A 27,366-nucleotide genomic window follows, 5' to 3' on the forward strand; every position below is an offset into this window, starting at 1 on the left:
TCCGGGGGAGTGTCTGTACCCTAGAGCACAGGAGGGATAAGGGAGATACTAATATGCAAAAGAATCTTTTTCCAGAGATGAGGGAATGCTAGAACTAGAGGCTATGACTTGAGGTCAATGTCAGCAAAGACTTTTTCACAGAATGAGTATTGGATGCCTGGATTGCCTCCCAGGGGAGGCTGTGAAGACAAAAGCAGTGACGGAATGAAAGAATGAGTGGGATAAATATAGAGGAACACTAGATAGAAAAAGGATGGAATCCAATTAAAGCAAAACTTAAATGACCTCATAACTAGAGTGAACATTATTGAAAGGTTCAGAGATTGGGAAGTAAAACCAGCACTGTGCAGATTTCTATGCTCTGGGTCCCATAAATGGAAAAACAGATTAGGATTGAGGCTGGAGTGGGCTTCGATGAAACTGCAGTAGGACTAGTGCTGTGCACACTTCTACTGTTTCTGCTCCAACATTGGCAGGGAGAGACAGAGATTAAGAGAGGCATATCCCCTTCTCCACCACCGCTAACTCCAGACTCCGTTCCTTTTATCTTGCTGCACCATATGTCTGGAATAGACTTCCTGAGCCAGTACGTCAAGCTCCATCTCTGGCCGTCTTCAAGTCTAGGCTTAAAGCCCACCTTTTTTATGCTGCTTTTAACTCCTAACCCTTACTCACTTGTTCAGTACCCTTATTTTATCATCCCCACCTTAGTAATTCCCTTATCTCTTATTTGTCCTGTTTGTCTGTCCTAATTAGATAGTAAGCTCTGTTGAGCAGGGACTGTCTCTTTATGTTCAAGTGTACAGCGTTGCGTACGTCTAGTAGCACTATAGAAATGATGAGTAGTAGTAGTAGCATTTTTGATATGACATCTAAGTCGGACTTTGGATGTTTTGTGCTAAACATCTCAAATCCGAATAAGAAATATAGCCATTTTTGAAATAGCAAAACTTTTTTTTTCTTTGAAAGTACCACGTGTAACATGTTTTTGTGCTCTGTGTATTTATCTTTTTGGTCCATTTTCACACAAAAAAACCCATACAAGTGAAAAACATAGAAAATCAAGCCATTGGGATGTAGGAGGAGCCAGCATTCTTAGTAGACTGGATACACAGGCATCCCAGGAGAGCAGTGGGCCACCCTACGGGACACTGCTGTGGACTTCACATAAAAGCTCCCAGGTAAACATTTCACCATTACTCCTTTATCTTGTCTGCTGAGCCCTCCAAAACCACTGCCCCCCAACTGTACACCACTACAATAGCCCTTATGGATGAAGGAGTCATATATATGTGGGTACAGTAGGGTTTTTTAGTGAGTGATGGAGGGTTCAAACTTTCCACCACAAGTGTAACAGGTAGATGGAGATATAGGCCTGGGTCCTTCTCTCTAGTGTACTGTACTGATCACTACACTACTCCAGGGACCTGCTTGCTGCTCTAATAGATCTGGCTATAATATCTGAAGCTCTCATAGATGCTGGTAAGTGCTATTTTTATTCATATCTTTGGGGGGTGGGAGGGGGTCAGTGACCTCTGGGGCAGTAAGGGGATCATCTCTGATTCCCTCCAGTGGTCATTTAGGGCAACTCATTGTGCCTTATTCATTCTAAAAATAGGTCCACATCATAACATTAAGTTTCATCCCTAGACATTTTCGTTTTGTTTCATTATGGCTGTAAAACATCCAAATGTTAGGGACATGCTAATCACACCTCCAACATGCCCCTTTGTGATTTGGATGCACTAGAGACGAATTGCATAGATAAACGTCTGCAAAACAGATTTTGAAAATACCGTTTTGGACGTTTTGAGAAGAAATTTGGCCACATGCTGCGTTATGACACTTTTTGGATATTGTTCTCTTTCAAAAATGAGCCCTTAAGTATACCAATGTTAAATCAAGAAGAAGTGGAACTGGTGCAGAGTGCCAGATTCAACTCCAGCCACCTTGTTGGGCAGACTGAATGGACCATGTAGGTCTTTATCTGCCAACATTTACTAAATTATTACATAACTGTGTGACTCTTTCCCAAAAGTGCACACATACACTATTGATGGCATGTGCCATGGTCTCTCATGCCCGCACTATTGAGAAGCATTCTTTCTGAACGAGTATGCACTGTTTGTATATAGGGTACACTCTATGTGAATAGTGTACTATTGACAGCATACGCAAAACATGACATTTTGAGCCAGATTCTACATATGACGCCTGTAAAATCCACGTAGCAGAGAAATACACAAGCGTATTCTCTAAAGTATGCCTACATTTTATAGAATAGGCTTAAATTTCCACACGGTATATAGAATACGCCGAGCGCCTGTCCAAGTGACCAAATTTGGTGACGTCCATTTAGGCCAAGTTTTGCTTGGTGTAAATCCTGACACCTAAATTAGGTGCAGAGCAGGTATATTCTGAAATGTTAAGTAGTAGTAGTAGTAGTAATTTATGCGCACCATGTTACAGAATACACTTAGAGAGTTCTGCACGTAAATTACTGGTTAACAACCACTTAACAGCAGTGATTAGCTAGTCAACCAATTAAGTTACATGCATCATTCTAGGATACTCTTTGATTTCCATGTGGAAATTAAGGCGTGATATAAAGAATCCAGGGCTTTATGTTTTTCTGCTTATTTTTATTTGCCAATGACATGAAACAACATGAGAAATATCGTTGACATTCCTATATAGTTTCAAATTAATGCACATCCCCACTATTTAAACACATGAAAATTAGCAACAGTATCTGGTAACCTGCAGTATAACTCAATACTTCTGGTTAGTGAATCAGCAGTAAATTTACTTTTGTATTGCTGCAGACAGGAATATAATGCATTTCTAGCCACAACGACATAAATATAGCTGGCTTCATGTTGGCCCTGCTATCTTTTAAAGGGTCAGGATGGTGGTTTACACTCCATATACCTCTTGGACCCTATCAGGTGGACTTCCTAGTGGGTAGTAGGAAGTGATTCTCGGATTGGTGGTTACCTTTTGCATGCAGAACAAACGAGTAACAATGAGCCTCACGGGTATACAGAAACGAGAAAAAGTAGTGAGGTACCATGAACAAGGATTCCAAGAGGTTAAAACAAAATTATTTATTAAAATGTCTCTGTTCCACATCTTGAAAAGATGACAAGGCCATGTTTCGGCAACAATGCTTGTGTCAGGAGTCTATCAACCTTATGACGATATAGAGATAAAAACATGTCAAAGAACAGGGGTCCTTTTACTAAGCTGCAGTAAAAGGGGGCCTGCGCTAGCGTCAGCTTATGGTTTTGACGCGCGCTGAGGCCCCCTTTTCCACAGTGGGTAAAAGGCTGTCTTTTTCCTGGAAAAGAAATGGCCGTGCAGTAAGTGAACCAACCACTTGTCACAAAGCCATTTCGGGGGGATCACTCACTACCACCCACTGAGGTGGTGGTAAGGGCTTCCGCGCTAACCCAGCAGTAACTGGACATCCGGGTAAGCATCAGTGCTACAAAAATAGAAAATATATTTGTAGTGCCAGAAATGGCGTGCGCTGGGGGCAGTAGCCCAGTGGTAGTTCTAAATTGGTACACGGCAAGACTGTTGCTGTGCCAACCCTTTAGTAAAAGGGCCCCACAATGCAGTGAAATAAGCAATCCATAAGTAATCATATCATTACAAAAATAATATCATAAGCAATAATACAAATATAATCCAAATAGGTAAAGACAGAACTGGACGAAGTACGTACATAAAACAATGCTGCGGTGCACAATATGCTGTCTATGCTAATACAATTGTATAAATAATAAACTTAAGTACATAAGTAATGCCACACTGGGAAAAGACCAAAGGTCCATCGAGCCCAGCATCCTGTCCACGACAGCGGCCAATTCAGGCCAAGGGCATCTGGCAAGCTTCCCAAACGTACAAACATGCTATACACGTTATTCCTGGAATTGTGGATTTTTCCCAAGTCCATTTAGTAGCGGTTTATGGACTTGTCCTTTAGGAAACCATCTAGCCCCTTTTTAAACTCTGCTAAGCTAACCGCCTTCACCACATTCTCCGGCAACAAATTCCAGAGTTTAATTATGCGTTGGGTGAAGAAAAAGTTTCTCCGATTTGTTTTAAATTTACTACACTGTAGTTTCATCGCATGCCCCCTAGTCCTAGTATTTTTGGAAAGCGTGAACAGATGCTTCACATCCACCCATTCCACTCCACTCAATATTTTATATACCTCTATCATGTCTCCCCTCAGCCATCTCTTCTCCAAGCTGAAAAGCCCTAGCCTCCTTAGTCTTTCTTCATAGGGAAGTCGTCCCATCCCCGCTATCATTTTAGTCGCCCTTCGCTGCACCTTTTCCAATTCTACTATATCTTTCTTGAGATGCGGCGACCAGAATTGAACACAGTACTCAAGGTGCGGTCGCACCATGGAGCGATACAACGGCATTATAACATCCTCATACCTGTTTTCCATACCCTTCCTAATGATACCCAACATTCTATTCGCTTTCCTAGCCGCAGCAGCACACTGAGCAGAAGGTTTCAGTGTATTATCGACGACGACACCCAGATCCCTTTCTTGGTCCGTAACTCCTAACGTGGAACCTTGCATGATATAGCTATAATTCGGGTTCTTTTTTCCCACATGCATCACCTTGCATTTGCTCACATTAAATGTCATCTGCCATTTAGCCTCCCTGTCTCCCAGTCTTGTAAGGTCCTTCTGTAATTTTTCACAATCCTGTCGCGAGTTAATGACTTTGAATAACTTTGTGTCATCAGAAAATTTAATTACATTGCTAGTTACTCCCATCTCTAAGTCATTTATAAATATGTTAAAAAGCAGCGGTCTTAGCACAGACCCCTGAGGAACCCCACTAACTACCCTTCTCCATTGTGAATACTGCCCATTTAACCCCACTCTCTGTTTCCTATCCTTCAACCAGATTTTAATCCACAATAGGACATTTCCTCCTATCCCATGACCCTCCAATTTCCTCTGTAGCCTTTCATGAAGTACCTGGTCAAACGCCTTTTGAAAATCCAGATACACAATATCAACCGACTCCCCTTTGTCCACATGTTTGTTTACTCCTTCAAAGAATTGAAGTAAATTGGTCAGGCAAGATTTCCCCACACAAAAGCCGTGCTGACTTGGTTTCAGTAATCCATGTCCTCGGATGTGTTGGATTATTTGTAGTAAATAATTAGCAGATTTTAGTACACACAGCTTCAGCTTTAGAAATGTTAATTTCTTTCTTCATCTCTCTCTCATTCACCCCTGAATAATTCACTGCTGAGTCACTTTAAAGTTGAAGTAACAAAACATCTGTTTACTCACAGTTTGTAGTTAGATTATAATCAGACAGGCTTATATATACATATTACTATACATTTGTCTTATCAGCTCCTTCCATGTGCTTAGATGGTAATGGATGCTCACACCACCATAGATCCTCTCAGGTTAGGAGAGATCATGAGCTCCATGAGCTCCATGTGCTGCATGTGCTGCATCTATCCCCCACAGGAAGTTACATAGCTGTGTGACCTCTCTAAGTAATTCACATCAGAGGTCACAGAGTAATCACAGAGAAATAATAGGTGACAGGCAATGCATGTAAAAATACAATTACATTCCAACAAACCCCTTCTCATGCATAACTGTCATGCAATTATTTATTCATACAAAGTCCAAGCTTTATACGCAGATTCACAAAACGTTCTCTGGGTAACGGTTTGGTCATGATGTCAGCTGTCATCTCACTGGTGTGACAATAGTGTAGACTGATGACCCCTTCTTTCGCCAACTCTCGCACGTTGTGGTATTTCGTTGCGATGTGCTTGGTGCGTGACTGAACCTTGTCATTCTGTGACAGTCGGATGCAGCTCTGATTATCTTCCATTATCTGGATTGGTCTCTTTTCAGCTATTCCGAAATCCAGCAAAAGTTTTTTCAATCCACATCAGTTCTCTGCACGCTTCCGATACAGCCACATATTCAGCTTCTGTAGAAGACAAACTCACAATACTTTGTTTATGACTGGCCCATGAAATTTGTACATTTCCATACATAAACACATATCCACTTGTGGATTTATAATCAGAATGATCCCCTGCCCAATCTGAATCACAGTAACATATTAGTTTTGGATTACTATTGGCTGAAATCTTTAATTTACAATCAATGGTACCCTTTAAATACCTTACCATCCTTTTAACTGCAGTCCAATCTGATTTGGTAGGTGAGCTGACCCTTCTGCTCAAAATTCCTACTGCATTTGCTATATCAGCCCTGTATGTGGTAGCTAGATATAAAAGCTTACCTATGGCTGATCTATATTGGATGTTATCTGGTAAAGGTTCTCTTACTGTTTCATCCTTCAGAAAATCAGTGATCATGGGAGTGCTTACAACTTGGGCATCTTGCATACCTAAACTTTCAATAAGCTCATTTATTTTCTGCTTCTGGCTTAGAAGATAAGAACCATCATTTTGTTTCTCAATTTCTATACCAAGATAGTATGACACATTACCAAGTTCTTTTATCTCAACATTGAGGTTTAAACACTTTACAATGTCCTTGTACTCTTGCTCACTTTTGTTTGCAATGAGCAGATCATCAACAAAAGCTAAAATGTATGCATATTGTCCATTTGTGCACCTAGTGTACAAACATTTATCTGCTTCACCTTGCTTAAATCCTAAATTTGTCAATATTTCATGCAATTTATCATTCCAACATTTTGCACTTTGCTTTAATCCATAAAGACCTTTGTTTAATTTACACACTAGCTGTCTTTGTTTTGTATTTATGAAACCTGTTGGTTGTTCCATGTACAAGTCTTCAGTTATATCTCCGTGAAGAAACGCTGTTTTCACATCAATGTGTTTGACTTGCATGCCTTTTGAGACTGCAATGCTCAGAAGTGTTCTTATTGTCGTGTGTTTCACTACAGGTGCAAACACTTCATCAAAATCTTCTCCATATTTTTGAAGATATCCCTTTGCCACTAATCTGGCTTTATACCTTTCCACTTTTCCTTGTGCATTCCTTTTTAACTTGAATACCCATTTGCATCCTATAGCTTTCTTGCCAGGAGGTAATTTTGTAAGAATCCAAGTATTATTTTTATCCAATGCATCAATTTCTTCTTGTGCAGCTTTATGCCATTCAGCAGCTTCTTCTGCTGGCATTTTCTCAATCTCATCCCATGTTAAGGGCTCTTGAGCTTCTGCTGACTTTGTTAGGTAAGACAGTCTTGGGGTGGAACACCTTTGTTTTCCCTGGATGAGCGTCTGACAACAGGTTGGTCTGACCTTTCCGCATCCTCTAAATCTGAGAGTTCTTCTCCAATTGATTCCCCTTCTCCAACTGTACTGTCTTCTTCAATGATCCTTTCTGTGTCTGTTTCCTCTGCCTGTTCCTCGTTAGATACAGATGAGTTGCTTTCAGACATCTGCCTTGGTATGGCATTTATATACACTGGCATGTCTATTATGGTTCTAGTTTCATATTCTGGATGATAAGGCTCATCTGGGATAATCCAGCCTTTATCAACCCTTTTGTTTTCATCAAAATATGTAACATGTCTTATGCCAACAATGCCAGTTTTCAGATTCAAAATTCTATATCCTTTGTGTCCTGGAGCATAGCCAACTAAAATGCCCCTTTCTGTTGTGGAATCCAGCTTATGCCTTCTTTGCTTTGGTACATGAGCATATGCTGTACTTCCAAATGTTCTTATGTGTGACAGGTTTGGCTTCCTACCATGCCATGTCTCATGTGGTGTGCGCTCAGCGCCTTTAGTTGGCATTCTGTTTTGTAGGTACACTGCTGTGAGAATGGCTTCCCCCCATAGTCTTTTAGGGAGATTGCTATCTGACAGCATACATCTGGTCATTTCCACAAGTGACCTAAATTTTCTCTCTGCAACAGAATTTTGCTCTGGTGTATAAGCTACTGTTGTGATATGCTGAATGCCTTCTTGTTCTAGAAATGTGCGCATGCTTTGTGAAGTGAACTCACCACCATTGTCGGTCTGAAGAACCTTTGGTTTTCTTTCAAATTTATTGCTCACCATGGCTACGTATTTCTTCAGCATGTCTGTGACTTGACTTTTCTCTTTCAGCAAATAGGCCACACAATATCTAGAGAAATCATCCAAGAATATTAGCACAAATCTGTTATTTCCCAATGATGGGATATTAAACGGTCCACATAAGTCACTGTGTATTAAGTCCAGCACTTTATTACTCCTATTTCCTGTGTATGCAGGAAATGAGGGTCTCACACCTTTTTGAGTAACACAGTCTATGCATTTCTCCATTTTACCAGCATCTGCACTTATCTGAATGTCAGTGGCTAGTTGCTTACTGTAAAGATCCTGGATCACCTTAGAATCACGATGTCCCAGGCGGCTGTGCCAGATTTCCAGACTACATTTACCATCATTCTTCCTTACTTGCGCCATATGTGAGGCTTCACCTGAAATGCTCAGTTTATAAACATCATTATGCATAAAAGCTTCAGCATACACTTCATCATTTTTAGAGATTGTGCACTTACTGTTTTCAAAATGAATCACAAATCCCTTCTTATCTAATGTAGATACACTAAGCATATTGCAAACTGCTTGGGGAATATACAAGACATCACTTACAGGAATTTCTTTAACTTCATTAGACACTTTGCATTTTAAGAATCCAATACCTTTTGCTTGGATCTTAGCAGTCCCTGCGTTTGCAGTTTTAAGAATACCTTCTTCTGGACACATTTCCTGAAAGAAATCCTTAGAATTGGTTAAATGGCATGTGCTCCCCGAATCCAAAATCCAAGTACTTTCATTTGAATTATTATTTACCATAGTCAAAGATTTTTCTGCCATTAGAAAGCCCTTGTGTTTATCTTTGTCCTTCATACATTTCCTGGTTTGAAAATTCTTTAGTTCCATTGGCTTAGGTGAGCTAGAGGGAGTGTTTTGTGTTTCCTTACACCATTTAGATACATGTCCCTCCTTTCCACATGAGTAGCAAATCAGCTTGCCCTTGGGTGGAGTTTTCCCATAGCTCCGCCTTCCTCTGTTCTTTGCCAAGAAATTTGTTTCATTTCTCTCTGACTTGCTTTGAGAACACATCTCCTCAGAATCATTTATTATGCATTCCTGCCTTAGTTTTGATGTTGTCTGTTCAAAAGATTGCCCTTCAATGGCCTCATTTACAGACCTAAAAACATCAAACTTCTTTGATAGTGAGGTAAAAAGAAATGCTCTTTTCAATGCATCACACATGGGAATTCCAGAAAGTTCTAGCTTTTGAAATGAAGACATAAGATGCATAATGTGATCATTACATTTACTTTTATCCCTTAATTTGGTTTCATTCAACTCTGCCAGCCAAATTGGTTGCTGCTTTGCATATGTAGTTGCATACATAGTTCTCAGTTTATGTAAAATGTCCTTTGGTGTATCTTTTCCCTCCACTAATATGGCTTGTTTCTCTGAGAGAGCTTCCAAAAGCATGCACTTCACATAATAGTTTGCATTGTCCCATTCAGCCATATTTTCAGCTGTTCTGTCTTGGTCTAAGCATATATCTAATCTTTTTGCTCGAAGGAAACATATGAATCTTAATTCCCACTGCTGATAATTAAACTCAGTTAATTTAGGCACCTTGAGAGAATAGAACAATGGTGAATTTCTTCCCTCAGCCATTTTCTTAGCCTTCTGTCTGCTGTGTGGGGGGAGAGAGAGACAGACTGAATCTTTCCTTTAAAACTTAAGAGAAAAATGTGGCCTTTTTTTCTGCCTGGTAATATTTCTCTTCTTTTTCAATTCCTGGACCTGGGCCCATAACCCTTTTGTTGGATTATTTGTAGTAAATAATTAGCAGATTTTAGTACACACAGCTTCAGCTTTAGAAATGTTAATTTCTTTCTTCATCTCTCTCTCATTCACCCCTGAATAATTCACTGCTGAGTCACTTTAAAGTTGAAGTAACAAAACATCTGTTTACTCACAGTTTGTAGTTAGATTATAATCAGACAGGCTTATATATACATATTACTATACATTTGTCTTATCAGCTCCTTCCATGTGCTTAGATGGTAATGGATGCTCACACCACCATAGATCCTCTCAGGTTAGGAGAGATCATGAGCTCCATGAGCTCCATGTGCTGCATGTGCTGCATCTATCCCCCACAGGAAGTTACATAGCTGTGTGACCTCTCTAAGTAATTCACATCAGAGGTCACAGAGTAATCACAGAGAAATAATAGGTGACAGGCAATGCATGTAAAAATACAATTACATTCCAACAGGATGTGCTCTGTAATTTTGTTTTTGATAATAGTCTCTACCATTTTCCCCAGCACCGACGTCAGACTCACTGGTATATAATTTCCCGGATCTCCCCTGGAACCTTTTTTAAAAATCAGCGTTACATTAGCCACCTTCCAATCTTCCGGTACCACTGATGTATCGAACAATAGGATATTCACTGACTAGAATCATGGGCAAACTTAGAACTTTATGATACAGACAAGAGTGAAGAGAAGATTAATTGCATACAATGTGACAGCAGACTTTAATGTCCCAATCTGTCCACATAACCATATATCTCTTTTTTTATTTTTACAAGCATATATTGTAATGCCTGATTTGCCAGAAAAGATTTTGAAGCTATTTATAGCTGTGATAATGAGGGCCATTTTTGATATAAAGTTTAAATCCAACTTTAAGCGTTGTGCTCAAACCAGCTTATAATCGAACGAGAAAAACGCCCAAGTTCCGACCTAAATCGGGAGATGGGCGTTTATCTCACAAAAATGAATAAAGCGGTATAATCGAAAGTCGATTTTGGACGTTTTCAACTGCACTCCGTCGCGGATGCGGACAAAGTTGATGGGGGCGTGTCAGAGGTGTGGCGAAGGCGGAACTGGGGCGTGGTTATCTGCCGAACAGAGATGGGCGCATTTCACAGATAATGGGACAAAAGTATGCGTTTTTAGCTAGAATTTAGGGCACTTTTCCTGGACCCTGTTTTTTCACGAATAAGGCCCCAAAAAGTGCCCTAAATGACCAGATGACCACTGGAGGGAATCGGGGATGACCTCCCCTGACTCCCCCAGTGGTCATAAACCCCCTCCCACCTCAAAAAATGATGTTTCACAACTTTTTATTTTGACCCTCAAATGTCATACCCACCTCCCTGGCAGCAGTATGCAGGTCCCTGGAGCAGTTGTTAGGGGGTGCAGTGGACTTCAGGCAGGTGGACCCAGGCCAATCCCCCCCCTACCTGTTACAATTGTGCTGCTTAATGCTTAGTCGTCCAACCCCCCCCACCCCCGAACCCACTGTACCCACATGTAGGTGCCCCCTTCACTCCTTAGGGCTATAGTAATGGTGTAGACTTGTGGGCAGTGGGTTTTGAGGGGGATTTGGGGGGCTCTACACACAAGGGAAGGGTGCTATGCACCTGGGAGCTCTTTTACCTTTTGTTCTGTTTTTGTAAAAGTGCCCCCTAGGGTGCCTGGTTGGTGTCCTGGCATGTTAGGGGGACCAGTGCACTACGACTCCTGGCCCCTCCCACGAACAAATGCCTTGGATTTATTCGTTTTTGAGCTGGGCGATTTCATTGTCCATTATCGCTGAAAAGCAAAAACGCCCAGCTCACAACTTGGCGAATAAAACATGGACGTCTAATTTTTTCGAAAATACGCTTGGGTCCGCCCCTTCACGGACCCGTTCTCGGAGATAAACGCCCATGGAGATAGGCGTTTCTGTTCGATTATGCCCCTCAAAACGTCCCAAATTCAAGTAGTGAATATAGCGAGTTTCGAAACAGAAAAATGTTTCTTTTTTGTTTTGAAAATGGGCATTTGCTAGAAGTTTTTGTGCTCAGTGTGTGTTTCGTTTTGGTCCATTTTTAAAGAAAAAATGTCCAAGTGAAAAATGTACAAAATCAAGCCATTGAGATGTAGGAGGAGCCAGCATTCTTAGTAGACTGGCCACACAGACATCCCAACAGAGCAATCAGGCACCCTAGGGAGCACTGCAGTGCACTGCACATAAAAGGTCCCAGGTAGACATCTGATCATTACCCCCTTATATTGTATAGTGAGCCCTCTAAAACCCACATTTAGGTGCCACTTGCAGCCATAAGGGCTATTATAGTCATGTACAGTTGGGTACAGTAAGGTTTTGGTGAGTTTTGGAGGGTTCACACTTTCCACCACAAGTATAACAGAGTGGGATATAGGCCTGGGTCCCCCTCTCTATTTATGTAATTAATCTTCCCTTCACACTCTTGTCTGTATCATAAAGTTTTGTTTGCCCTGTTCCATACATCAATGTATGTTTGTTATTTATACAATTTTAGTGGCATAAACAACATCCAGATCTAGCTTTACCTATTTGGATTATGTTTGAATTATTGGTTGTGATATTATTTTGTAATGATATGATTACTTATGGATTTTTTTTATTTCATTGCATTGTACATTTATATGTTTTTATCTCTCTTCTTTGCAAAGTTGATACACTCAGGATGCAGGCATTGCTGCAAAAACACTGCCATGATTTAACCTCTTGTAATGCTTGTGCATGGTACCTCAATACTTCTTAGTTTTTGCATGCAGCAGCCCCTTTAACTTCCTCCTTGAGATCATCAGACCACCCTGGTAGACTTGAGAACAATCAACGAAATAACCAACTTTCGCAAATCTCTGAAGACATATTTCTTCAACAAAGCTTACAAAGAGAACCTACAATCCTACTAATCCACTTCACTAACCCACCCAACTATGAAAGTCCACCTCTACACTTACCCGCTTAATACTTTCCTTCTTTCTTCCCTTAAGTAATCTTTGCACATTATTAATTGTATCTGACACCCTGGAATAACAATGTCATAACAAAACTATGTAAGCCACATTGAGCCTGCAAATAGGTAGGAAAATGCAGGATACAAATGCAAATAAATAAATAAATAAATTACCATCATTTGTTGTTATTTTGCATATCCTTCTGGAGAAACCAGAAATGCTTCCTAATCTGTGCTGTATTCCAGTTGGAAATCCATTTGAAGTCATCCTGAGGTAACATTTGCATCTAAAGAAAAAATGAACAAGGTTTTATCTTCTTGTGGAACCCAGAATCCCTTCAATCAACTTTAATTCAGGTAGTGTGAAGAAACTGCCTTACTGTTTTTGCCTGCATTCTTCTTGAGTTGAATTATATGTGAAAAATTGGCAACGGATAGTGTTTGTACAAAGCTGTTGACACTCGTTGGCCCCATTAACGTTGGCCACAGCCAGTTCATCTCCCAAAAAGTCAACATTCAAGAAATTTAAACGATGGCAGGCTGAAAACAAGAACAAATTAAGGCAATGGATATGTATCAATGCTCTTATAAATTGAAGTCAGAACTGGTCAGAATCAATAATAAACGGTATCTCCTTGGAACAATGCATTACCAGACTTTTCTTTTCTGCATCTTAGTTGACTGAAACCTGAAAGAGCATTTTCTTTTGCTTGAGGTGCAGTTGGAGTTCCAGTTCTAGAGGTCTTAAGGAAGCAAGAATACCTAAAAGGAAAATTGTAATGTTAATCATATGGTACTCAAAGCGAAAAAAAAAAAGTGAAAACAATTATATACAACTAGTTTCATGTGATGTCAGATCTATGAATTATTTTAAACAAACCACATGCAGAGTCTACTGGACTGGCTGTAAAGGCCATTTTTATAATTTTCTAATTTGCATTACAGTAAATTTTGTTTAATCACATGGTCTGGAAAATCACTACTATTCATATCAGTTGTTCATTCTTTATCTATTCTGTTTTTAGGTTATGTCTTTTCATTGATAGGTCAAGGAAAGGTTTAGTCTTTCCAAAAATACTTGGACTAGGGGGCACGCAATGAAATTGCTAAGTAATAAATTTAAAACAAATTGGAGAAAACATTTCTTCACTCAACGTGTAACTAAACTCTGGAATTCGTTGCCAGAGAATGTGGTAAGACCAGTTAGCTTAGCGGGGTTTAAAAAAGGTCTGGATCACTTCCTAAAAGAAAATTCCATAAGCCTTTATTAAGATGGACTTGAGGAAAATTCACTGCTTATTTCTAGGATATCAACAAATAGCTGCCCAAGTATTCAACAAGTTAGCTATATAAATCAAATTAAATTAAATGGGATAGAGTCTCATACAAATGGCACAACTGTTATCACTTCACCCTGAGGTGAACCACTCACTAGTGCTCATGAATTAATCATAGACTCTCCTCCCGCCTCCTACTAATAATCTTGATGTTATATTATAACTTCACATCTTATCTTATCTATGCACACTACACTTATCTCAGTCAGTTGGTGAGCTCTTATACCCCGTGGGAGAAAATCCGCCAAACAAGCGCCAGCTGTGTACCTGACGGTTACTTCATCTCTAACAAAGTCTTTTTAAAGACTTCAACGTCACGCTTGAACAATTATCATCAACATTTATCATCAACGCTATTTGACAACACCTTGTCCCAAAGACTCCTGATGCAGGCCGGTTGGCCGAAACACAACGTTGTGTCAAGTCTTCAAATTTATCAATAAAATTATTTATCGTTTCAACATCCTCCAGTTTCTGGCATCCTTGGTCGCTCTCCCACTTTTTTTGTGACCACGAGCTCTTATACCCCGACAGGTCCCCGTTTCGTTTGACTTTATCAAGGGGGAGTGTCACCAAATCAGATTATCTGCCTCAGCATCCATGTGCATTGTCTCTATTTGAAGATTAGTGGACCAAGAGAGGCCGTGAGTATTTGACAGTTATATTTCTAGGATAAGCAGCATAAGATGTACTGTACTGTTTTGGGGATCTTGCCAGGTACTTGTAACCTGGATTGGCCACTGTTGGAAACAGGATGCTGGGCTTGATGGACCTGTCCTAGTATGGCAATGCTTATGTTCTTATGGTACATTCAGGTACCATAGGTATTTCTTTGTCCCCAGAGGGATTACAATGTAGGGGGCCCTTTTACAAAGTGGTGGTAAGCACTAACGTGTGCTTACCGCATACTAAAAAGGCACTACCACAGGTTGTGTTCAGGTATCTGGTGGTAGTTCTGGGATTGACACACTCCAATCACGCACTAAAAAATATAAAATATTTTTTTAATGCAGTGGGCATGTTTGGGGGGTGCTAATTAGGAATGCCCTGCACTAATCAGCAAATTGCCATGCTTTGTCAATTATTTATTTATTTATTGGCATTCATTAACTGCCTTTATGAAGAGATTCACCCAAGGTGATGTACAGCAGGTACAATTTAACATAAAACTTACAATTTTGTTAACAGCATAACAGTAAAAATGACCTATATAAACATACATGCAATAAATGGGTCTCTTACAAAGGCATGCTAGCATTTTTAGCATGCACTAAATGCTAGAGACACACATATATGTCTATGGGCATCTCTAGTGTTTAGCGTATGCTAAAAATGCTAGTACACCTTTGTAAAAGACCCCCTAAATGAGGTAACTTCAGAACAACAAATTAAAACCTAATAATAGGACTTGCATGAAACAGTATCAAAAATATACACATTTAACAGCAATGAAATTCAAATAACAGAGAAGTAGAGGCCCTTTTACAAAGGCATGCTGAAAAATGGCCTGCAGTAGTGTAGACACGTGTTTTGGATGCGCGCAGAATCATTTTTCAGCACATCTGTAAAAAACGCCTTTTTAAAATTTTTGCTGAAAATGGACGTGCAGCAAAATGAAAATTGCTGCGTGTCCATTTTGGGTCTGAGACCTTACTGCCAGCCATTGACTTAACGGTAACCAGGCAGTAATGATGGACTAGAACAATTTTTAAAACCCTTTCTTTCAAAAATTTCTCATCCTCTGTACTGTGAGGAGGTCTGTTATTTTACTAGCACAAAGCCAGAAGGTCTGCATCTAAAAGAAATTTCTAGAAATCAGTGTAAGGAACAATATAAACAACAGAAAAACAAAGCCTTATAAAGTTAATGCTTTCAGGGCTACTTGATGTTTTTGAAATGTAATTTTATGAATGAATATTGGATCGTAATTCATTTTGAGCCTAATTCTACAAATTTCCTAATAGCTGGGGTTAACAGTAAAATAACATGTGTGGGTTGATAATTTATCCCCTAACCCTGGGATTCTATATATCGAGCCTCAATTTATGCATGGAAATCAAAGCGTATGCTATAGTAATGCATATAACTTAATTGGTTTACTAGCTAATCAGTGCTGTTAATTGGATGTTAACAAGCAATTGGCATTAATTAAGATTTACGCACACAACTCACTGAGGGGTATGTTTACTAAGCAGCGTTAGTGTTTTTAAGGTGCCTATAAAGTTAAGGCACGTTAAACGCTAATGCGCCAATACATTCCTATCGGCGCATTAGCGTTTGATGCACATTAGTGTTTAACATCTGTTAAAAATGCTAATGCACCTATAGCGTACCTCTGTAAACACAGGCATAAGTGTATTCTGTAATGTGGTGCATGTAAATTCTAAGGCCCCCTTTTACTAAGGTATGCTCACGTTTTTAGCGTGCTAAAATTGTTGGTATGCTAAGCATTAGAGACGCCCATAGGAATGCATTGACACCTCTAATGTTTAGCGCGCCCATAATTTAAGCATGCGCTAAAAACGTGAGCATGCCTTAGTAAAAGGGGGCCTAAGTTGCATAGTTGAAAAGGGGTGTAGCCATCGGTGGGCATGAGCGTTTCTAAAATCTATGTGCATTGTTATAGAATGTACCCGCTCTGCACCTAATTTAGACTTTGGGATTTATGCCAAGTAAAACATGGTATAAATGGACGCAACTAGATATGGTCATGTGGAGAGGCGCTCGGCTTAATTCTATATATTGCACAGAAATTTAAGCCTATTCTATAAAATGTAGGCATACTATAGAAAATATGTCTAATTCCAAATGGAATTTTCAGGCACCATATATAGAATCTAAGCCTAGATGCCAGGTTATGCATGTCTAAAATGTGAATGGCATTTCTAAAAGAAGTACCATACTCTATGATATTTTTTTTATATAACAATTTAACTTTACAAGCACTAAAATAACTTGCCAGAATTATTTCAATCAGGTAATTCTATACTCTTCCTTAGACCACAAAATAGGAAGAGTGAAACAAGACAAGGAGATCAATTAAACAACAGTAAACAAAGAAAACGTGGTATTAACCTGATTATCCCCAGTTATTATTTATCTGAATCATTATTCTACGTTGATCATCTGGTTGGCTTCTTCAAATCCAAAACAGTGTATAGTCAATTTATTTTGTTGGAAACATACTTATTGTCCAATATTAGTGGAAATAATACAACTGATTTCATTTTTTCTCTTTTAAAACCAAAAATTATTTAACAATACAAACACTTGAGTCTCTAATCCAGTTCCCACTGATTAAGGTAATCCCAGTTTCAGAGGCTTCACTCCTTTTGAATAAATACACTAAGAGGAATCATGATATTTTTATTACAAAGCACAGTGTTTTGTGCTCCTTTCTTTCAATATGTGTTATACAAACACAGAAAAGTGATGGTTGCAAACTGTTAGCCTTGACTGTACTATACAGGTATATCTATCTCTAAACAGATAAGTATCTCTTACCTTTGTGAGGGCACATTCCACTTTTCGGAGTAAAATGTATAAAATAAGCAATTTGGATAAAATGTACAAATCTTTTGACAAACATTAGCATCTGGTGCAAAAACATTTGTAATATTATCTCCCCAAAATTCTTGGTTCTGAGAAGTATCTGTCATGCAATCTGTAGAAAAAGGAATGAAATTAACAAATTTGACTTCTGTAAGCCAATGATTTTTTTACAATATGACTATGATTTCTACAAATATCATGCACTGAATAATGTTCTTTATAGTCCCTACCTTAAAGCCAAAAAGCAATTATTGTATGTCTGTTTAAACTATACATTAAAATCAAGAATTCATTCTTAAGATCTTAGGACATCCTGTATAATAAAACACACCTCCAACGTTCTGAAGCTGAGAAAGTGAAGCCTTCAAGCCTTGAAGCATTCCTGCAACGTTCCGGAACTACGTGTCGTTAATTGAGGAGATGGAGCCTTACAGAGCGCACAAATGCTTCAAGGCTTGAAGGCTTCACAATGTAACTTTCTCGCAAACGTAAAGTCTTACGTGTCTTTCCTGAAGTATGTGATAAACTTCTTCCGCTTCTGCAGGATATAACGACTTTAGGTTTTCGTTGTAAGAATGCATTGAAATTTAATTTGTGTATAGGCCATATTGGGAAATCCTGTTTTTACCATCTTAGGATGTTACAACAATTGAAACCTGTTCTGTTTGAATGCAATTTGATAAAATTGGTACATGCTTTCATTACGAGTAGGCTTGACTACTGTAATTCTCTTTTGGTTGGACTGAGTAAATCCAGCCTTCAGCTGCCCATTTAATAACAGGGTCAAAAAAAATCTGATCACATTATGCCAGTGTTATATCGATTACACTGGTTGCCTGTGGCAGGGCATATTAGTTTCAAGTTGCTGTGTTCGATTTACAAATTGTATCATTTGGGATGTTCAGTTTATGTTTGTAGTGACCTGATTTCTCATTGGGAACTTCACTCATCATAAAAATGTATTCTGCAACTCCCAGGTCTTGACGTTATTAAACTTTCAACAACTGGAAAAAGAGCATTTTCATATGATGGGCCTTCTCTTTGGAGCTCCTTGACTGAGGAACGTCACAATGTTTCTTTATATTTTGTTTTTGTAAACTTTTAAACACTTGGTTGTTTCAACCACATTTTAACTTATTTGTCATAGATGTTATTTAACGGAACTGTTTACTTATAATACTTTATTGAAATTATAATTTCTAAACCTCTGTGACAGTGTATAAAATTAATAAATCCAATCCACTCTAGGCATAGATAGGACTGGATTATATAAGGTCCAACATGCCCAGTTAGCTATCCAGGCATCCACGTGCAATCAGAAGTGTAGCCAGGTTTTAATCTCAGGGGGAGCAGACCTTTTGTAAAATAAGCATCAGTGTGAAGCTGAAGGACTGATCTGCATAGGCGCCATTTTATTCAAAATCTGTTTGGGGGTGCGGCTGCTCCCCTTGCACTCTACCTAGCTATTCCTCTGTGTGGAATATCTGCAGTGCCAAGATAACTTTTCAAGTCTGCCCTTGCCCTAACTGAATTGCACCATGGCAGTCAGTGCCAATATTCAGCGACATATCTGATTAACTGCTGCTGTATAATAGGGTTGGAACAGCTCGTGCGATTTAACCGGGCAGGAGCCTCTCCTGCCTGGTTAATTCATTTTGAATATCGACCCCTGTGTCTTTTAGGAAAGCTCTGAATACTGAATGTATCGACCTGTATAGGTATCAATAAATAATCAATATTTGTTACATTTGTATCCCACATTTTCCCACCTATTTGCAGGCTCAATGTGGCTTACATAGTACCATAAAGGCGTTCGCCAAGTCCGGTAGAAGAACAAATACAGTGTGATGTTAAGGTCAAATGAGGTAGACAAATAAAATGTGATGTTAAGGGCGGATAAGGAAGGTAATATCAAGATAGATATGTATTTGCAGCTAGCTTTTGGACTTTTTTTAAATTTGGGTTAGGATTTTAAATCCTAAAATCAACCTCAAGCAAAGCTAGAATAAGGATTAACATTCCCCTCTTGCTGGTTCACCATCCAAAGCTGCTCTGAAAGTAACTTTGATACCACAGTACATTGTGCCTACACCTAAAAGTACAGAGTAAATGATCATATGTAAAGACCAGTATAACCCATCCAGTCTGCCTATTAAAGTGGTTAGGGTTGCATGTGCTGATCTGAAACGTAATCACCACGTAAACTTTCCTGTCCCAGCCTAAGTTGCCTTCATCTATGTGTAGAGGCAATTTTCAAACTGTGTTTACCTTTGTAAAAATCATTTAATAATGCCCTTTCTTATTGGAGCTCCTGTATATATGAGAACTAATATCAATCTTAATATTGAAATGCCAAAGAAAATGGCTCCATTTACTAAGGTGTGTTAATGGATTTAATGCGAGCTAACTGCTAAGAAGCCCATTTTATTCCTGTGGGCTTCTTAGCACTTAAGGGGTCTTTTATAAAGGCATGGTAATGTTTTAGCACACGCTAAACGCGACAGATAGGAATATATGGGTGTCTCTAGCATTTAATGCACACTTATTTTTAGCATGCACTAAAAATGCTAGCATGCCTTTGCAAAAGGCCCACTTAGCGAATGCTAAATCCATTAGCGCATCTTAGTAAAAGGAGCCCATAGAGAGTTACTTCATAGCTAAAATAAATAAATAAATAAATATTTACCAAGCTTTGAAAGACCACACGCTTGTAAGGAGAATCCAGATACAACATTATCAAGTAACCTTATTCTGGTAGGAGTTCCTTTTATGCTGTATTTTAAGTAGCATTTATTTCTGAATGAAAAAGAAAAGTAATATGTCCAAATTATTCCAATTAGCACTATAAAATTTTGTTTTTACTTTACAAGACCTGTGTAGGACACAAATATTTGTTTACAAAACTTATTATTATTATTATTATTATTAGCATTTGTAAGCGCTACCAGACGCACGCAGCGCTGAACACCTGACAAAAAGAGACAGTCCCTGCTCAAAACAGCTTACAATCTAAATAAAAATACATCCTTTGTCTGTCTTATAACTAAAATGTGAACATGCAGCAAAAATTGTTTGGCGTGTAGATAGTTAAAAGTATATTATTCTGATTTATTATTCTGATTTCCCATACTAGCTCAATGAATGGAGTTCAGTTTTCCACAACAGTATGGCCCTTATTGTAGAAGCTCTATTCATGTTTTGGATGTCTGGAAACTGGCATTTAGACATCCATATTGTATGGACTTACAAATCCCGATTTTATAAAGCCAGGATATAGACATCTAAAACTGCAGTACATTCTTATGCTTCTTCATCTTCTATTCTACTGGGACTAGCAAACCACTTGCCCCCCTGCCACAAATCGGGAGACGGCCGGCGAGCTCCTGAACCCGGCCAAATCAGTATATTCGAAAGCCGATTTTGGCCGGCGCCAACTGCTTTCCGTCGCGGAGCCGGCCAAACTTCAAGGGGGCGTGTCGGTAGGGTAGTGAAGGCGGGATGGGGCGGGACGGGGGCGTGGTCATGAGATGGCCAGCTTCACCCGATAATGGAAAAAAGAAAGCCGGCCCTGACGAGCATTTCGCCGGCTTCACTTGGTCCATTTTTTTTCAGGACCAACTTCATAAAGGTGCACCAACTGACCAAATGACCACCGGAGGGAATCAGGGATGACCTCCCCTTACTCCCCCAATGGTCACCAACCCCCTCCCACCCCAAAAAAAAAAAAATATATATATTTTTTTTCCAGCCTCAAATGTCATACCCAGCTCCCTGACAGCAGGTCCCTGGAACAGTATTTAGTGAGTGCAGTGCACTTTAGGCAGGTGGACCCAGGCCCATCCCCCCCTACCTGTTACACTTGTGGTGGTAAATGTTAAGCCCTCCCAAACCCCCCAAAACCCACTGCACCCACATGTAGGTGCCCCCCTTCACCCCTTAGGGCTATGATAGTGGTGTACAGTTGTGGGTAGTGGGTTTTGGGGGGGGGGTTGGGGTGCTCAGCACACAAGGTAAGGGAGCTATGCACCTGGGAACAATTTCTGAAGTCCACTGCAGTGCCCCCTAGGGTGCCTGGTTTGTATCCTGGCATGTGAGGGGGACCACTGCACTACAAATGCTGGCTCCTCCTATGACCAAATGCCTTGGATTTGGCCGGGTTTGAGATGGCCGCCATTAGTTTCCATTATCGGCGAAAAATGATGCCGGCCATCTCAAACCCAGCCATTTGGCCAGCCCCAACCGTATTATCGAAATGAAAGATGGCCGGCCATCTTTTTTGATAATACGGTTGGGGACTGCTCTTTGTGGCACCGGCCATATAGATGGCCGGCGCCATTCAATTATGCCCCTCTAGGCTACTCCTCCATTTTAGGAGCATAAATTATGCTCATAAATTTAGGAACATAAATCTTAGGAGTGTAAATTTAGGAACATAACCTTTATAGAATAAGGCCCTTTATGCTTTTATTTTGTGTTTGCTTCTCACCAAATCGTTGGTTGAGGCAAATCACTTACTGATGAAAATGTATAGTGGTGAAAAATGTCCCTCTTGTCCATTTATTGAGATAATTGACCATAAATTAAGAGATGTGCTTGGAGTGGGTGGGAGTTGTGGGTGGGTAGGAGAGAAGGATAAACTAAGGCAAAATGATGTAGACCTGATAAGTATCTAATTCACACTTTTTATTGCTCTAGATCTTTACCAATTAAATTTAATCTAAAACAAGCTAGAAACCAATATTTGTTTTTTAAGGAAATTAAAATAGATTTTTCAATAAACTTACAAGTTTTCTTTTATTGCAAGCCTGAAGACAATAAATCTCCCAGCGAAGTATTCTTGGAGTCATTTTGGATAAATATTTGAATTTCAACAAAGAAATGTCAAGAATTACACACTTCAGGCACAGGCAGCTCCTTGTGACTCTGGGCAAGTCACTTAACCCTCCATTGCCCCATGTAAGCCGCATTGAGCCTGCCATGAGTGGGAAAGCGCGGGGTACAAATGTAACAAACAAAAAAAAACATCCTTTTTACGCTGAGACAGACATTTATGGGCAGTTTATTCCATCTTGGACCTTAACTATAGAGTCTCTTTACTAAGCTGCAGTAAGTGTTAGTGAGTGCACACTGCAGTTTAAAATGGCTTAATAAGGGATGTGTTCAGGTGTCCTACAGTAAGTTTCTAATCTGCATGTGCTACCCACTCAATAAAAAATACTTATTATTTTTTTTTTTATTATTGTGTGAAGGCAGTGGCATAGCCACAGGTGGGACGAGTGGGCCTGAGCCCACCCACTTTGGGCTTGGGTCCATCCACGATTATGGCACCCTCTTTAAGACTAGCGGGGATCCCTTAAGCCCTGTAAGCTGAAGAGGGCCTCTTCTGGCAGCTGGAACAATCCTGTACTCTGCAGCCCATAGCCAGAACACACTCATACTACTCTCTTGATATTTCCTGATTGTAGTGGAAGTGAATTTTAAAGATTGTTTTTCAACTCTGCCTTGACCGACCAGTGCACTCGGGGTCTATAAAATAAGTTGGAATGTAGAAGATAAGACACAGCTCTAATTAATTTGTTATGTGAAGGGAAAGATGGTGCCTGTTTTCGAGTTCAGACTGGCCACCTGGACTAGGAAACATGTGACCACATTCCCACAGTATGGCTTGTTTACCTAAACAGAGAAGCATCCTGTAATTTTCCTTAGCTCTGAACATGAGTTCTAAGCCTTATAAAAAGGGGAGTTTCTTTCAGTGAAATTGGGAGCTCATCTGAGAGAACCATGTTTCCTGGTCAAAGAAACTCCTGGCTTTGCTGTGAACAGGGCCCCCCCCCCCCCCCCCCCAGCTGATGATAAAAGTCTGGATGATGTAAGGACCAGTGATGATTGTTTTACTGCTTCTTTTCCTGATCTAGGAACTCTTAGCATTGCTTAGATGTAGAGACCAGTGATGTAATGATTGTTTATAGATAGGTATTGTTTCTTTTTAGTTATCATGTGTGTATGTAGCTTAATCATTGTATATATCTTAATCATTGTAGATTTTAGAACCTCTAATAAAGGTCTCATTTCCCTAATACGAATTCAAAATAATCTACAGTCAGTGAAGCAGGCTGTAAATCCATAGTGGTACACTGATGTAAATTGCTTATGATTTTGCGGTATCCTATATAATAAAAAGCACCTCCAACATTCTGAAGCTGAGAAAGTGAAGCCTTGAAGCATTCGTGCTCCTGTTGTATCCATCTCCTGAATTGACGTAACGTATGTCCGTGTAGGTCACACAGAGCACTGACCAACCGCACGCTACCAACATGAGGCCCCGCCCCTGCCACACTCACCACCATGCCATGCAGGCAGCAGCGAGGTAGACGGTGGTAGGCGGGTTTCAGCGATGTCACGGCTTTGTACAGCAGGAATACTGGGAATTGTGGGCTGTGCGCACATGCGGGTCGCTGGTGTCCCTGTGCAGTTCTTTATGACCTCACTGGAGCTACCTGTGCAGGAGCAGGATGCTTTCGGTGACTGCAGGTAAGGAATGAGGTCCCGACGGCAGCCTGTCAGTGCTATGGTCTTTGCAGGGAATAGAGGCCGGGGTACCTACCATATGACCCGCGTGTGGAAATAGGGCCTTTGCAGTGCAATGCTTGCATGCTTTTATGCTGCTATTAGCATGTGATGTCAGACTTCTCTTACAGTATAAAAGTCATGGGTGTAGTGGCCAGCCTTTGTAATTGCACGCGTATTGTGCGTCTCAAAAGCTGTGTGTACGGGGATCCGAGGCTGCTCCAGTCGCACACATTCTCATTCTCACACACACACACTGTCTCTCACAGACACACTTGCACCCAGTCTCAGTCTCACTCTCTCTCTGTCACACACACACACTCGCACATTCACTCTCTCTCTCACACAGTCACTCTCACACACACACTCTCTCAAACATACACACTCCAAGGAAAACCTTGCTAGTGACCGTTTTATTTGTGTCAAAAACGGGCCTTTTTTACTAGTATCAAATAAAGAAAAATGTAAAATAAGTAGGTATTAGATACTTATCAGGTCTACACCATTCTGCCTTAGTAAAAAGTGGGTAGGTATTAGATAACTTGTCAGGTATAAGATTCCTGAATATATTTTTTATAATTTTTAACTGCCTTAAGCAGCAAAGACAGTTTTTAGTTCTTGTCAAAAGCTGAGAAAAGTTTGCTATTGAGCTGAATTAAGTTACTTGGGCTGTGCTAATTATGGAAAAAATATAGATAGGAAAGGTCCAAGGTACCTTCTTTTCAGAGGGAGTTCTGAGAAAAGAGAAAGCCGCACTGGGTAAATGAATAGTTTTTCTCTCTAGGACTTTTCCAATGAAATTTTATCAAATTCTCTTCTTTCCCAAGCTAACGAGGTGTTGATGCCCCTCTACAAGCCGTTCGTGAGGCCCCAGTTGGAGTATTGTGTTCAGTTTTGGAGGCTATATCTTGCTAAAGATGGAAAAAGACTGGAAGCTGTGCAAAGAAAAGCTACAAAAATGGTATGGGATTTGCGTTCCAAACCGTATGATGAGAGACTTGCCAACCTGAACATGTATACCTTGGAGGAAAGGAGAAACAGGGGAGATATGATACAGACGGTCAAATATTTGAAAGGTATTAATCCGCAAAAACGAACCTTTCCCGGAGATGGGAAGGCGGTAGAACTAAAGGACACGAATTGAGGTTGAAGGGGGGCAGACTCAGGACTAATGTCAGGAAGTATTTTTTCACGGAGAGGGTGGTGGATATGTGGAATGCCCTCCCACGGGCGGTGGTGGAGATGAAAACAGTAATGGAATTCAAACGTGTGGGATAAACACAAAGGAATCCTGTTTAGAAGTAATGGTTCCGTGGAATCTTAGCGGAGATTGGGTGGCGACACCGGTAATTGGGAAACAAAATGGGAGCTGGGCAGACTTCTACGGTCTATGCCCTGATCGTGACTGAATAGATAGGGATGGGCTGGAGTGTAAATTTTAAGGGGCTTCGATGTTAGCTTCGGAACTTAGTTGAAGAACAGTACTGGGCAGACTTCTACGGTCTGTGCCCTGAGAAAGGCAAGGAAAATCAAACTCAGGTATAATATTAAGTATGTCAGGATACACAGTAATGAGTTGTTAAGCATGCAAATGCATGCAAAACAGCTTATTTCTATTTAAGTTGAATAACTGCAAGCAAAAAGTTGGTATATTTCCTTCCCACTTTGAGGCCAGCCAAACTGCTATCACAAACCCCCTCCTGATGTCCACAAGTATACCCCCATGCCCCCATCCTGAAGAACCCACTTCTGATGCCACCACCCAAATACAACTCCCCCTGCTGATGCCATCCCACTCCAAAGACTTCCCAATCATTCAAAAAAAAAACCTTTCACGCTCCCTTAGGCCTCCCTAGGACTCAGCTCCAGTATTCCCTGATGTCTAGTAGGGTTAGGGTGGGAACAAACCCCAGTCACTCCTGCCCCTTGCTGGATCCAGGTACATAATGGCACCAATGATCCTAGCAGTGGTCTCACAGTACTGCTACTAAGGTCAAGTTGCCATATAAGAGATCCTGCCTTGATTCCACTAGACACAAAGTTACCAAAGGTAGGCATTGGAGGGACCTAAGGAAGGCTGGGGTGTGCTATGGGTGATTAGGGGGTCTTCAGGGTAGGGAGGCATTGAGTGGTTGTATTCAGGTGGCAACATCAGGAGGTCTTTGGTGGCTTGTGGACTATGGGAGGGTATCTTTATGACAGGGGCATCAGGAGGAGGTCTTCGGGATGAGAGAGCATCAGGAGAGGGACTGTTTTGGGGGAATTAGGATGGGAGGGTCTTCTGGGTAGGAGAGAATGGAGTAGATGCATTGGTGGGGTTATTGTTAAAACATCTGTAGTTTGGCCTGAATTTTAAAGAAGCAGCTCGGGAGCATCGGAACGCTGCTTAGCAGCCTGATGCTCCCAGGCAGTGTGAATAACACTGCTTGCAAGATTGATTGCAAGCTGCATTATACATCTACTACAGGAGTGACTATTCTGCAGTGTTGAGCTACCACAGGTTAGTCACTCCTGTGGGAAATTAAGGTAACTACTCCCCTCCCCCACATCACCACCAATCTCCCAGCAGAGTAATATTCACTTACCAAGTGACACTTCCTCTTTTCTCAAATTCCCTTTAAAAACAGTTTTATACAGAGTACTTTTGCATAACCTAGAGCATATTTATTGAACTTCACTTTAGAATAGTGCAGTATATTTCAAACAGCAAAAGAAAAAATTAAAGACATAACTCACCGGAGAGCTTCACTGTGAAATGTATCTGTAGCATACGTAAAAAATTGACAAAATATGTCATTTGTACATCTATCTTGGCATTTCTCCACATTGATCTCTGTGGTGACATTGTAATTTGTCCCAATCATATCCAATCCTTTGTAAATATCAAAGGTGCAAGCTGGAAAATAATTGGAAGATAAAAAAGGTAAAATTATGTATCATACCTGATAATTTTCTTTCCATTAATCATAGCAGATCAATCCATAGACTGGTGGGTTGTGTCCATCTACCAGCAGGCGGAGATAGAGAGCAATCTTTTGCCTCCCTATATGTGGTCATGTGCTGCCGGAAACTCCTCAGTATGTCGATCTCAAAGCTCC

The 27,366-nt window shown here is 40.3% G+C and overlaps 1 protein-coding gene across 1 annotated transcript in view; it reads right to left on the reverse strand.

Annotated features, from left to right (window-relative positions):
• The window catches only part of KLKB1 (kallikrein B1), a 194,811-nt gene that overhangs the window by 59,524 nt on the left and 107,921 nt on the right, over positions 1 to 27,366 (reverse strand). Inside the window, exons 16-21 of the mRNA XM_030192212.1 lie at positions 27,005 to 27,164; positions 20,388 to 20,497; positions 17,654 to 17,813; positions 13,465 to 13,574; positions 13,193 to 13,352; positions 12,987 to 13,099 (exon numbers count right to left, since the gene is read on the reverse strand). Coding sequence (XP_030048072.1) covers positions 12,987 to 13,099; positions 13,193 to 13,352; positions 13,465 to 13,574; positions 17,654 to 17,813; positions 20,388 to 20,497; positions 27,005 to 27,164 — 813 coding nt within the window. The remainder of the gene's footprint in view (positions 1 to 12,986; positions 13,100 to 13,192; positions 13,353 to 13,464; positions 13,575 to 17,653; positions 17,814 to 20,387; positions 20,498 to 27,004; positions 27,165 to 27,366) is intronic.

Source organism: Microcaecilia unicolor, chromosome 2, assembly GCF_901765095.1.
Source record: "Microcaecilia unicolor chromosome 2, aMicUni1.1, whole genome shotgun sequence".
Taxonomy (NCBI): Eukaryota; Metazoa; Chordata; class Amphibia; order Gymnophiona; family Siphonopidae; genus Microcaecilia; species Microcaecilia unicolor.